The sequence below is a fragment of the Salvelinus sp. IW2-2015 genome, linkage group LG11, assembly GCF_002910315.2.
Source record: "Salvelinus sp. IW2-2015 linkage group LG11, ASM291031v2, whole genome shotgun sequence".
NCBI lineage: Eukaryota > Metazoa > Chordata > Actinopteri > Salmoniformes > Salmonidae > Salvelinus > Salvelinus sp. IW2-2015.
In genome coordinates this window covers 35,710,215-35,722,315 of record NC_036851.1, presented here as the reverse complement: position 1 = coordinate 35,722,315, position 12,101 = coordinate 35,710,215, and the positions used below count along the sequence as shown (strand labels likewise).

General features: G+C 44.6%; 2 protein-coding genes and 1 long non-coding RNA gene across 3 annotated transcripts; 1 reads left to right on the top strand and 2 right to left on the bottom strand.

Annotated features, from left to right (window-relative positions):
* Positions 1-354: 354 nt before the first annotated feature.
* On the bottom strand, positions 355-2,075 carry lg11h1orf74 (linkage group 11 C1orf74 homolog). Its single transcript, XM_023997446.2, has 2 exons — positions 1,987-2,075; positions 355-1,672 (listed from the first exon to the last, which is right to left on the bottom strand). Exon 2 carries the CDS (start codon positions 1,661-1,663, stop codon positions 857-859), a length of 807 nt encoding a protein of 268 aa, XP_023853214.1. The 5' UTR covers positions 1,664-1,672; positions 1,987-2,075; the 3' UTR covers positions 355-856.
* A 611-nt stretch (positions 2,076-2,686) lies between these two features.
* LOC111970644 (uncharacterized) lies at positions 2,687-5,394 on the top strand. The gene is made up of 3 exons (XM_023997445.2): positions 2,687-3,032; positions 3,465-4,192; positions 4,306-5,394. Exons 2-3 carry the CDS (start codon positions 3,632-3,634, stop codon positions 4,462-4,464), a joined length of 720 nt encoding a protein of 239 aa, XP_023853213.1. The 5' UTR covers positions 2,687-3,032; positions 3,465-3,631; the 3' UTR covers positions 4,465-5,394.
* A 5,835-nt stretch (positions 5,395-11,229) lies between these two features.
* Positions 11,230-12,097, bottom strand: LOC139028392 (uncharacterized). The gene is made up of 2 exons (XR_011480607.1): positions 11,744-12,097; positions 11,230-11,579 (listed from the first exon to the last, which is right to left on the bottom strand). It is a non-coding gene; the product is annotated as an uncharacterized lncRNA (long non-coding RNA).
* Positions 12,098-12,101: the final 4 nt, after the last annotated feature.

The following is a 12,101-nucleotide window of genomic DNA, read 5'->3' as shown; positions in this document are numbered from 1 at the left end:
TGGATGCATATGCAGTTTGTTTTGGTTGTGTGTCAGATTGTTTTGCCCAATAGGAAGTGAATGGCGAATAATGTATAGTCATTTTGGAGTCACTTACGGTAAAAAATAATATAATGTTTCTGAACACTAATGTGGATTCTACCATGATTATAGATAATCATGAATAATGATGATCATATTATACTATTTTGGGCTCCCGAGTGGCACAGCGGTCCAAGGCACTGCATCTCAGTGCTAGAGGTGTCACTACAGAGCCTGGTTCGATTCCAGGCTGTATCACAACCGGCCGTGATTGGGAGTCCCATAGAGCGGTGCACAATTTTCCCAGTGTAGTCCGGGTTAGGGTTTAGCCGGGGTAGGCCATCATTGTAAATAAGAATTTGTTCTTAACTGACTTGCCTAGTTAAATAAAAAATTAAATACCCCCAAAATCAGGAATAAAGATCATGATCTTTGTGCCTCTTAATTTCTCACTCATCATTTACAATTTATTCATGATTACTCCTAATCATGGCAGCATACACATTCATGTAGGAGTGTTCTGAAACATAGTTTCTTGTTTACAATAAGTAACCCCAAAATGGGCAAAACAATCTGAAACACAACCAAAACAAAATGCAATGCATCCAACAAGTTTGTAGCCACAAGCTTGATGTAGTCATTGGTGTAAACTTCCCTCACAAATGCATTTATATTTTAAATAAATTATGTTTACAAACTGATTATGTAAATCAGTTTGGAAACATGAACAAGTGCTTCTTCAATGTTTCCTTATCAATTGTTTTACAGACAATATCCAAAATACAAATACCGTCACATTTTTCATACAATATCCATCCACAAAGTCCTATTATAATCATAGAGCCACAGAAGGTAAGGTGACAGTTGATCTGGTTACACTGAGTCCAGAGAAGACTGTCTGCTGCTGAAATCGTTCCTGAAGCTGTGTAGTCCAGCTCGCCATCACTGACAGASTCTCTGCCTGCAACATCTCTGGGGTGCTGAAGGAATACAGGCAACACCTGTGACCCTCAACTCCAGAACCACCACCCTGCCAGGATGCCACAGCCTTGGTCACCACCAGCGGAGACATAGCTAGGCAGTTCTCAAAGCTCCTGCTCTGGTCAAACCAGTATGTGGAGGGGTAGCCCAATAGAATCCCGAATAGAGTACACAGATTCCATGCCTCACAATGACTCTTTTCAATTCGGTGAGGGACATTTCTCATCGCAGAATGTTGCCCAAACTGTCTAATATGAGCAAGTAAAGCATGAATCATGTCCCTGATAGCTCCCCACTGTAGCTCAGTGATGGCAGGCTGCTCCAGTGAGTGACATACATCCACCACAGTCACAGTCCTCCTCAAGAGAAGTGCCTCCAGGTTTGCTATAGTTAGGGATGGGTTCACAATCAAGGAATTCTCACTGATGACCACTGTCTGGAGAGATTTAGACACAAGTTGTGCAGCCTGCAGTGAGTTTAAATACTGTTGGACCTGCTCTGCAGATGCTGTATTACTGTCATATAGCAGAGCGGGCTTCAGGCCCAAGTCCACAGCCAGGACCTGAGTAGCCAGGTTCAGACTCACAGTGGCAGAGAAGCGTTTCTTTCCAACTCGTAGACATTTGCGAGCAGCAGCAACAAAGACGTCTGAAGAAGCCATGGACTGCTCCTAGGGAAATTTGAACATGTGGCAACATTACATGTTGATGAATCAAACTCCATGCGGACCAAAATATTATCAGAATAGTGTGCGTTAGTACGAGTTTTGCACCTAAAACGAGCATGCCGGAGGAACTACAGTAGCCAGCTAGCATGATAGTTAGCCTAGAAATACATGGCTGAACTGGAACCACGCTCATGCCTTCCAGTTACTTCCCACATATAATTTACTTTGACAAATTCATTAGTAGGCTACAGCTCATTGATCCTAAAGTTAATCTATTCATCGATCTACCGACACCTTTAAAGCATAACGTTACTTACTTCTGGTCGTTCTTCTTCTGCTTCGGGATTGGGTTGGCGGATCGCATCCAACTTTTAATGTGCATACCCCGCCACCTACTGTACTGGAGTGTGAGGCCAGTCATGGCTTACCGACATTAAATTATTTGAATTATTCATGTTCCTGTAAGAAATTGAAATAGAGCCCTAGACACCACTTCCCTCCCCCCACTACACCACCCAAACACCAACCAGCCTCTCTAACCCTTTGACACAATCTTTCCCTATCTGCATCATACTGTTCACAAAATATCCACACACTCCACCGTTTCCTCCACTAAACACTCATCACACAGACCTATCATCCACAACGTGACATTCAAACCTGTGTGCCTAAACCGTAGTCTACTCCACACAACTTCCTCTAACCTACATCCCATACTCCCCACCTCTTCCCTTACTGACTGGTGCATGCAATAAAAATKGCCTCCCCTTACTACTAGCATCCCACTCCCTTTGGCAAAGATCATCATCTTATTAACATCATTAGGGCACAGGGACTATCCAACTTGGTCACCATCATCCACAAGACAGGAAAGCCAGCTACTTTGAACAGTATTTTGCCACCCCCATTCTCAGAACCCTCAGACTCAGCAAAATCGACCACACTGTGCACAATTGCTGGAACCCCCCACCAGTGTTCAAGACGCGGAGATATTTTGCCTTCAGGTTAGGTCTGCCCATGTGTAACAGCATAACTTTAGTACGTCCCCTCGCCCCGACCTCGGGCGCGAACCAGGGACCCTCTGCACACATCAACAACTGACACCCACGAAGCGTCGTTACCCATCGCTCCACAAAAGCCGCGCCCTTGCAGTAGCAAGGCCAACACTACTTCTAGGTTTCAGAGCATGTGACGTAACTGATTGAAACGCTATTAGCGCGTACCCGCTAACTAGCTAGCCATTTCACATCCGTTACACATGGCTGGGCTAGCATCGTGGAAGTACAAGGACATAATGGCCTACACCCGCTCCAAGGACACCATCGCGCGCCTGAGAGCCAGCTAAGTCGTGGACCCGCAACAGGTATGGTTAAATGTCAGTCACCACAGCATCATGGATGGCTGTTCATGGTTGCCTCCSCACTAGCCAAAAGAGAACCATCGCGCTCTCCCAGAAGCTTCGCTGATGCGTAAAACCCGCAAATTCAGACAAACAAAGAGGTGTAATGGGTTCCTACTCCAAAATACAGTATGTCGCATAAAGCTTACTTCATTATTCAATGTTTTTCATTTTTACTGCATCAAGGATAGCGTACACAGACATTTCAGCTTTACATCCTTCTTCAGTGTGTAGGTACCTCCCCACTAGGAAATTAATGTATAGACGGCACATAGTTCGTACAGAGCGCTGCCCCCACGGATGCACTGACACTGAAAACATATACCACCTCTTTGTTTAGTGCACCGTGGCCAGGTGGGTCTGGGCCCTGTTTATTCCCTCTGTCTCCCCCAACAGGTTGCTGACCCTACCTTTCCTGACAGCAGAGAACATCCTGAACGGTTCTCCCTGCGAATGCACCACCACCCAGCTCCTCCAGCAGTGGAGGTTCATCGGCACCGTTAAGCAGGTTCTGTGGGAGACAAGGAACATACTGGGTCTACCAACAACAAACCGTGGAACGAATGACCCTGAGGAGGAGGATCACCATCCTTCTCAGGGATCACGCCATCACAGATATCCACAAAGACCCGGACCAGGTGAAGGTGGTATGGGGTTGGCAAGATGGAAGGACATCCACATCTAAACCATCCCCCGAGCCGCCTAGACCAAGACAAATCCCAGACCGGTCCTCCAGTCTTCAGCGTCCAGCCTCACTGCCGCATCACTCCTCTTCCACGCCCCATGCCACCAACCACTCCCCCCGAACCAGCCAAGGCCGATGGACACATTCTCTACCCCCCTTCTCTCTCAACATTTCTCCCTATCCCTACCTCCCACTATCACTCTCACAGAACCGGCACCAGCCCAGAATCATGAACCATCCACCAACACAAGAGGGCGAAGGGGGGACCAAACATCAGACTTTCACCCAGAGCGAGCAGAACACAGGGAGTGCCATCAGGGCACCCTTGTGTGCCTGCTTGCTCCTCAGGTTGTCCTTCCTCCCCTCTGCAAATCCAGCACCAGTCCCAGCACCAATCCAGATCCCATTGGCCAGTCCCAGTACCAGACCATCAGACAAGGTGCGGAGGAGGGACTAAACACCAGACCTTCCCCTGGAGCGAGCGGACCACAGGGGAGTGTCACAATTTACCTCCCGGTTTAGAGCTCCCTTGTGTGTCTGCTTGCTCCACAGGTTGTCCTTCCTCCCCTCTGCAGATCCAGCACCAACCCCAGCATGAATCCAGATCCCAGTAACCAGCACCATCCCCAGCACCAGACGAGGCTCGGAGAAGGAACCAAAGATTACACCTTCACCCAGAGCGAGCAGGCCACAGGGAAGTACCACCATTGACCTAGGGCTCCCTTGTGTGTCTGCTTGCTCCTCARTATGTCTTTCCTCCCCTCTACAGATCCCGACCCAGAACCGTCCCTAGCTTTCCGGTTCCTGGTTCCTATTTCTCCCAGGCCCACTGTCCCAACACCAACCCCTGGTTTTCCAGCTCTGGCACCAGCATGATTTCCAACCCGGTCCCAACACCAACCCAGGTTTTCCCGGTCCTAGCCCCAACACCAGGACCAACCCTGGACCCAGCATCGGCCAACCACAACTGCCACCTTCATCCAGCAACTGCCAGATCCACCCTTCCCCCAACGCAAAGACACAAACACAACGTTGACCAACCATGACTCACTGACTGACTAACAAATTGACGGACTGATAATTGTTAAAAGTTATTTGATTGAATGCATTTGTTTTTTAGTTTATTTTTTGGTAATTGTTTGTTTTTCTTTTGATTTGATTAACTTAAGTTGGATTGATTATTTATTGTTTCAATTGTTTATTATTTTGAAGTTTAGCTAAATATGATTTGAAATTTTAACAAGTTATGAATTTTGGAATAACCAAATAAATTGACCTCTGCCAAATATCAAGCCCTTTTGCCCACATCAGCCTTCTCATTACCTTCCACACCCTCATGGGCGGGAACCCAGCAAAAGCTTACCACCACTCCCATCCTCTCCAATCCCATTAACAGCACAATCATCTCCACAAACAAGTCTCCCCTATCTGTCTTCACACTATTCTTGCATTGTTGACACCAATGATTTATATATACACTAGATGACTGTATTGAAGCCACCGTGCCTGCATCTTGGCACTCCCCCACTGTTGTAAAAAATATTTTGGAAGCTATAGAAATGGATTCATTAATGTCAAAATTGTTTTTTTCCCACATGTATTATATTGCGGACACATTAATGCATTCTTTTTTAATGATATGTGAGCTAAAAAAATAWATAAAGACATTTTCCTTAAACGTATTTTTTTTTGTAAGTACTAATGTTACTGTCGCCACTATATGGAGGTAAAATAATGACATACACTACCGTTCAAAAGTTTGGGGTCACTTAGAAATGTCCTTGTTTTTGAAAGAAAAGCACATTTGTCGATTAACATTACATCAAATTTGTCAGAAATACAGTGTAGACATTGTTAATGTTGTAAATGACTATTGTAGCTGGAAACGGCTGATTTTTAATGGAATATCTACATAGGCGATCAGAGGCCCATTATCAGCAACCATCAGATCAAATCAAATCAAATGTAATTAGTCACATGCGCAGAATACAAAAGGTGTAGACCTTACAGTGAAATGCTTACTTACGAGCCCGTAACCAACAACACAGTTTAAAAAATATGGATAAGAATAAGAAATAAAAGTAACAAGTAATTAAAGAGTAGCAGTAAAATAACAATAGCGAGACTATAAGTGGGGTACCAGTACAGAGTCAATGTGGTGGGCACCGGTTAGTTGAGGTAATATGTACATGTAGGTAGAGTTATTAAAGTGACTATGCATAGATGATAACAACAGAGAGTACCGGCGGTGTAAAAGAGGGGGAGAGGGGGGGCAATGCAAATAGTCTGGGTAGCCATTTGATTAGATGTTCAGGAGTCTTATGGCTTGGGGGTAGAAGCTGTTTAGAAGCCTCTTGGACTTAGACTTGGCGCTCCGGTACCGCTTGCAGTGCGGTAACACAGAGTACAGTCTATGAATAGGGTGGCTGGAGTCTTTGACAATTTTTAGTGCCTTCCTCTGACACTGCCTGGTATAGAGGTCCTGGATGGCAGGAAGCTTGGCCCCAGTGATGTACGGTGCCGTGTGGAGTGCAATAGAGATTGCATCATCTGTGGATCTGTTGGGGCGGTATGCAAATTGGAGTGGGTCTAGGATTTCTGGGATAATGGTGTTGATGTGAGCCATGACCAGCCTTTCAAAGCACTACATGGCTACAGACGGCTCGGTAGTGCTACGGGTCGGTAGTTATTTAGGCAGGTTACCTTAGTGTTCATGGACACAGGCACAATGGTGGTCTGATTAAAACATGTTGGTATTACAGACTCAGACAGGGAGAGGTTGAAAATGTCAGTGAAGTCACTTGCCAGTTGGTCAGCGCATGCTCGCAGTACACGTCCTGGTAATCCGTATGGCTCTGCGGCCTTGTGAATGTAAACCTATTTAAAGGTCGTACTCATATCGATTGCGGAGAGCGTGATCACACAGTCTTCCAGAACAGCTGGTGCTCTCATGCACGTTTCAGTGTTATTTGCCTCAAAGTGAGCATAGAAGTAGTTTAGCTCATCTGGTAGGCTTGTGTCACTGGGCAGCTCTCGGCTGTGCTTCCCTTTGTATTCTGTAATGGTTTGCAAGCCCTGTCACATCCAACAAGTGTTAGAGCCGGTGTGGTACAATTCGATCTTAGTCCTGTATTGACGCTTTGCCTGTTTAATGGTTCGTCGGAGGGCACATATAAGCTTCAGGGTTAGAGTCCCGTTCCTTGAAAGCGTAAGCTCTAGCCTTTAGCTCAGTGCAGGTGTTGCCGGTAATCCATGGTTTCTGGTTAGGGTATCAGGTACTCAGCAAAAAAAGAAAAGTCCTCTCACTGTCAACTTAGTTTATTTTCAGTGCAAATATTTGTATGAACATAACAAGATTCAACAACTGAGACAAACTGAACAAGTTCCACAGACATGTGACTAGCAGAAATTGAATAATGTGTCCCTGAACAAAGGGGGGGGGGGTCAAAATCAAAAGTAACAGTCAGTATCTGATGTGGCCACCAGCTGCTTTAAGTACTGCAGTGCATTCTTCCACCAAGGCACCTGCAAGTTCCCGGACATTTCTGGGGGGAATGGCCCTAGCCCTCACCCTCCGATCCAACAGGTCCCAGACATGCTCAATGGGATTGAGATCCGGGCTCTTCGCTGGCCATGGCAGAACACTGACATTCCTGTCTTGCAGGAAATCATGCACAGAATGAGCAGTATGGCTGGTGGCATTGTCATGCTGGAGGGTCATGTCAGGATGAGTCTGCAGGAAGGGTACCACATGAGGGAGGAGGATGTCTTCCCTGTAACACACAACGTTGAGATTGCCTGCAATGACAACAAGCTCAGTACGATGATGCTGTGACACACCGCCCCAGACCATGACGGACCCTCCACCTCCAAAATCGATCCCGCTCCATAGTACAGGCCTCGGTGTAACGCTCATTCTTTCGACGATAACCGAGAATCCGACCCACCACCCCTGGTGAGACAAAATCGCAACTCGTAAGTGAAGAGCACTTTTTTCCAGTCMTGTCTGGTCCAGCGACGGTGGGTTTGTGCCCATAGACGATGTTGTTGCCGGTGATGTCTGGTGAGGACCTGCCTTACAACAGGCCTACAAGCCCTCAGTCCAGCCTCTYYCMGCCTATTGCGGACAGTCTGAGCACTGATGGAGGGATTGTGCGTTCCTGGTGTAACTCGGGCAGTTGTTGTAGCGACCCTGTACCTGTTCGGATGTACCAATCCTGTGCAGGTGTTGTTACACGTGGTCTGCCACTGTGAGGATGATCAGCTGTCCGTCCTGTCTCCCTGTAGCTCTGCCTTAGGCGTCTCACAGTACGGACATTGCAATTTATTGCCTTGGCCACATCTGCAGTCCTCATGCCTCCTTGCAGCATGCCTAAGGCACGTTCATGCAGATGAGCAGGGACCCTGGGCATCTTTCTTTTGGTCTTTGTCAGAGTCAGTAGAAAGACCTCTTAAGTGTCCTACATTTTCATAACTGTGACCTTAATTGCCTACCGTCTGTAAGCTGTTAGTGTCTTAACGGCCGTTCCACAGGTGCGTGTTCATTAATTGTTTATGGTTCATTGAACAAGCATGGGAAACAGTGTTTAAACCCTTTACAATGAAGATCTGTGAAGTTATTTGGATTTTTACGAATTATCTTTGAAAGACAGGGTCCTGATAAAGGGAAGTTTCTTTTTTGCTGAGTTTACATACTGTCACTGTGGGGAAGACGTCATCGATGCACTTATTGATGAAGCCAATGACTGATGTGGTGTACTCCTCAATGCCATCGGAGGAATCCCGGAACATATTCCAGTCTGTGCTAGCAAAACAGTCCTGTAGCTTTTTTATTGATCTTGTCACTGGTGTTTCCTGCTTCAATTTTTGCTTGTAAGCAGGAATCAGGAGGATAGAATTATGGTCAGATTTGGCAAATGGAGGTCAAGGGAGAGCTTTGTATGCGTCTCTGTGTGTGGAGTAAAGGTGGTACAGAGTTTTATTCCCGTCTGGTTGCACATATAACATGCTGATAGAAATTTGGTGAAATGGATTTAAGTTTCCCTGCATTAAAGTCCCCGGCTACTAGGAGCGCCGCCTCTGGGTGAGCGTTTTCTTGTTTGCTTATGGCGGAAAACTGCTCATTCAATGCTGTCTTAGTGCCAGCCTCAGTCTGTGGTGGTATGTAAACAGCTACAAAAAATACAGATGAAAACTCTCTAGGTAGATAGTGTGGTCTACAGCTTATCATGAGATACTTTGCCTCAGGTGAGACTTCCTTAGATATCGTGCACCAGCTGTTATTTACAAAAATACATAGTCCGCCGCCCCTTGTCTTACCAGACGCCGCTGTTCTATCCTGCCTTTACAGCCTATAACCAGCCAGCTGTATGTTGATAGTGTCGTCGTTCAGCCACGACTCAGTGAAGCATAAAATATTACAGTTTTGAATGTCCCGTTTGTAGTTTAATCTTCCGCGTATGTTATCTATTTTATTCTCTAAAGATTGCACGTTTGCTAGCAGAATGGAAGGAAGTGGAGGTTTATTCCCCTATGAATTCTCATTAGGCAGCCCGCCCTCTGGCCCCTTTTTCTCTGCCTCCTCTTCACGCAAATCACGGGGATCTGGGCCTGTTCCCGAGAAAGCAGTATATAATTTGCGTCATGCTCGTCAGACTCGTTAAATGAAAAAAAGGATTCTGCCAGTCCGTGGTGAGTAATCGCAGTCCTGATGTCCAGAAGTTATTTTCGGTCATAAGAGACGGTAGTGGCAACATTATGTACAAAATAAGTAAAAGAATAAGTTACAAACAACGCAAATAAACAAACAAAAAAACACAATMGTTTGGGGACACGTAAAACGTCAGCCTTCTTCTCCGGCGCCATCCTGTGTTCCAATGGCACGTTGTGTTAGCTAACCCTAGTTTATCATTTTAAAAGGCTAATTGATCATTAGACAACCCTTAGCAATTATGTTAGCACAGCTGAAAACTGTTGTTCTGATTAAGCAATAGAACTGGCTTTCTTTAGACTATTTGAGTATCTGGAGCATCAGCATTTGTGGGTTCAATTACAGGCTCAAAATGGCCAGAAACAAAGGACTGTCTTCTGAAATAGTCAGTCTATTCTTGTTCTGAGAAATGAAGGTTATCCCATGCGAGAAATTGCCAAGAAACTGAAGATCTCGTACAACGCTGTGTACCACTCCCTTCAACAGTGACGAGGAGACTCCGGGATACTGGCCTTCTAGGCAGAGTTGCAAAGAAATAGCCATATCTCAGACTGGCCAATAAAAAGAAAAGATTAAGATGGGAAAAAGAAGACACTGGACAGAGGAACGCTGCCTAGAAGGCCAGCATCCCGGAGTCACCTCTTCACTGTTGATGTTGAGACTGGTGTTTTACGGATACTATTTAATGAAGCTGCCAGTTGAGGACTTGTGAGGCGTCTGTTTCTCAAATTAGACACTCTAATGTATCTATCCTCTTGCTCAGTTGTGCACCGGGGCCTCCCACTCTTTATATTCTGGTTAGAGCCAGTTTGCGCTGTTCTGTGAAGGGAGAAGTACACAGCGTTGTACGAGATCTAAAGTTTCTTGGCAATTTCTCACATGAAATAGCCTTCATTTCTCAGAACAAGAATAGRCTGACGAGTTTCAGAAGAAAGTTTTTTTGTTTCTGGCCATTTTGAGCTTGTAAACAAACCCACAAATGCTGATGCTCCAGATACTCAACTAGTCTAAAGAAGGCCAGTTCTATTGCTTAATCAGAACAACAGTTTTCAGCTGTGCTAACATAATTGCCAAAGGGTTTTCTAATGATCAATTAGCCTTTTAAAATGATAAACTTGGATTAGCTAACATAACGTGCCATTGGAACACAGGAGTGATGGTTGCTGATTATGGGCTTCTGTAATATTTGATAAAAAATCAGCCGTTTCCAGCTACTATAGTCATTTACAACATTAATGTCTACAGTGTAGACTCTACACTGTATTTCTGATCAATTTGATGTTATTTTAATGGACAAGACATGTGCTTTTCTTTCAAAAACAAGTACATTTCTAAGTGACCCCAAACTTTTGAACGGTAGTGTAAGTGTACAAGTATGTAAAATATGTCATTATCTTACCTCCATACCACAACAACAAAATACTTAAAATTCATGTAATTTTGTCCATGAAACATTTAATTGAAATACTGTAGAATTCCATTAATTCCTTTGGAGGACTGCTCCTTCTGTGAGTGCCATATGACCAACCGGTGGCTTTGAAGGCTCTCATTGGCCAATACAGAGCATCAGCAATCCAGGGTTTATATACATCATTGGTTGATACCAGCAGCTGGAGCATGGCGCACACCCTTTGCTTGACCATGGTTGAGTGGGCGTGTCCTGACTGATTCATTCTTGAAGAATTGCAATATGATTTAAAAAATTCATACCTAGCTCAGTTTAAGTTCTCTCTAGCACTTTTAAGATACAAATAATGTCAAAGCACTTATTTACATGGTTATTTATTGCGTTACGTTAACAAGTACATAAAATGTTGAGATTCTGAAAGCAATGTCATACAGTTTTAATAATGTAATAAGCAGGCACACCAGTTTCCAGACTATCACCAAAAATGATTTTGTGCCAACACAGTAAATATAAAGTAAATGGCCACGTACGAGAGGACCAAAACCCTAATGTATCATAGGTAAATTGACCTGACTGACCTACAAATAAAATAACATGATGTTATTTATGATGCAAAGTCTTTTGCAGATCAGTCAGTCGGCAGTCACCTGCAATGTCAAACAAGCCCAAGATCTTGTCCCTTATGACTGACATTTTGGTCCGAGACACCTGAAAATAAAATATGAGATAAATTGATTCTTCTGTTAATTCCACATTCAACTGGCAACAACCAATATTACACATTTTACAGAAAGAATACAAGTCATTTACACAGTAATACCAATAGTAATCAAACATGATTTCTGGTGTGAGGTTAATGGCCTGCCCTGTACCTCTCACGATATCCATCCTGTTCTTGCACTAGGTGATTGGTTGAGGGGACATCAGGTCAAAATCTGAGAGATTCCTGGCAACCCAAACTCCAACTGCATGATACGTGAAACACGTTGCATTTGAAATAGGAATGTTTAGCCATATGGCCCATACCTTCTGAAATCATTTCTATCTGTAGCAAATCGACATGCGGTACTGATCCATTCCATTCCACGACACCATAAACCGGTGCCCCGATAGCCTTTCTCCCAGCTGCGCTCATCTTAAATGTTTAATGTGAGCGCTTGCCTTGATGCTAAATTATAGTTTTTCCAATTTGGGGAAGAATTGACATGTAACACCATCACCGAAAGACAC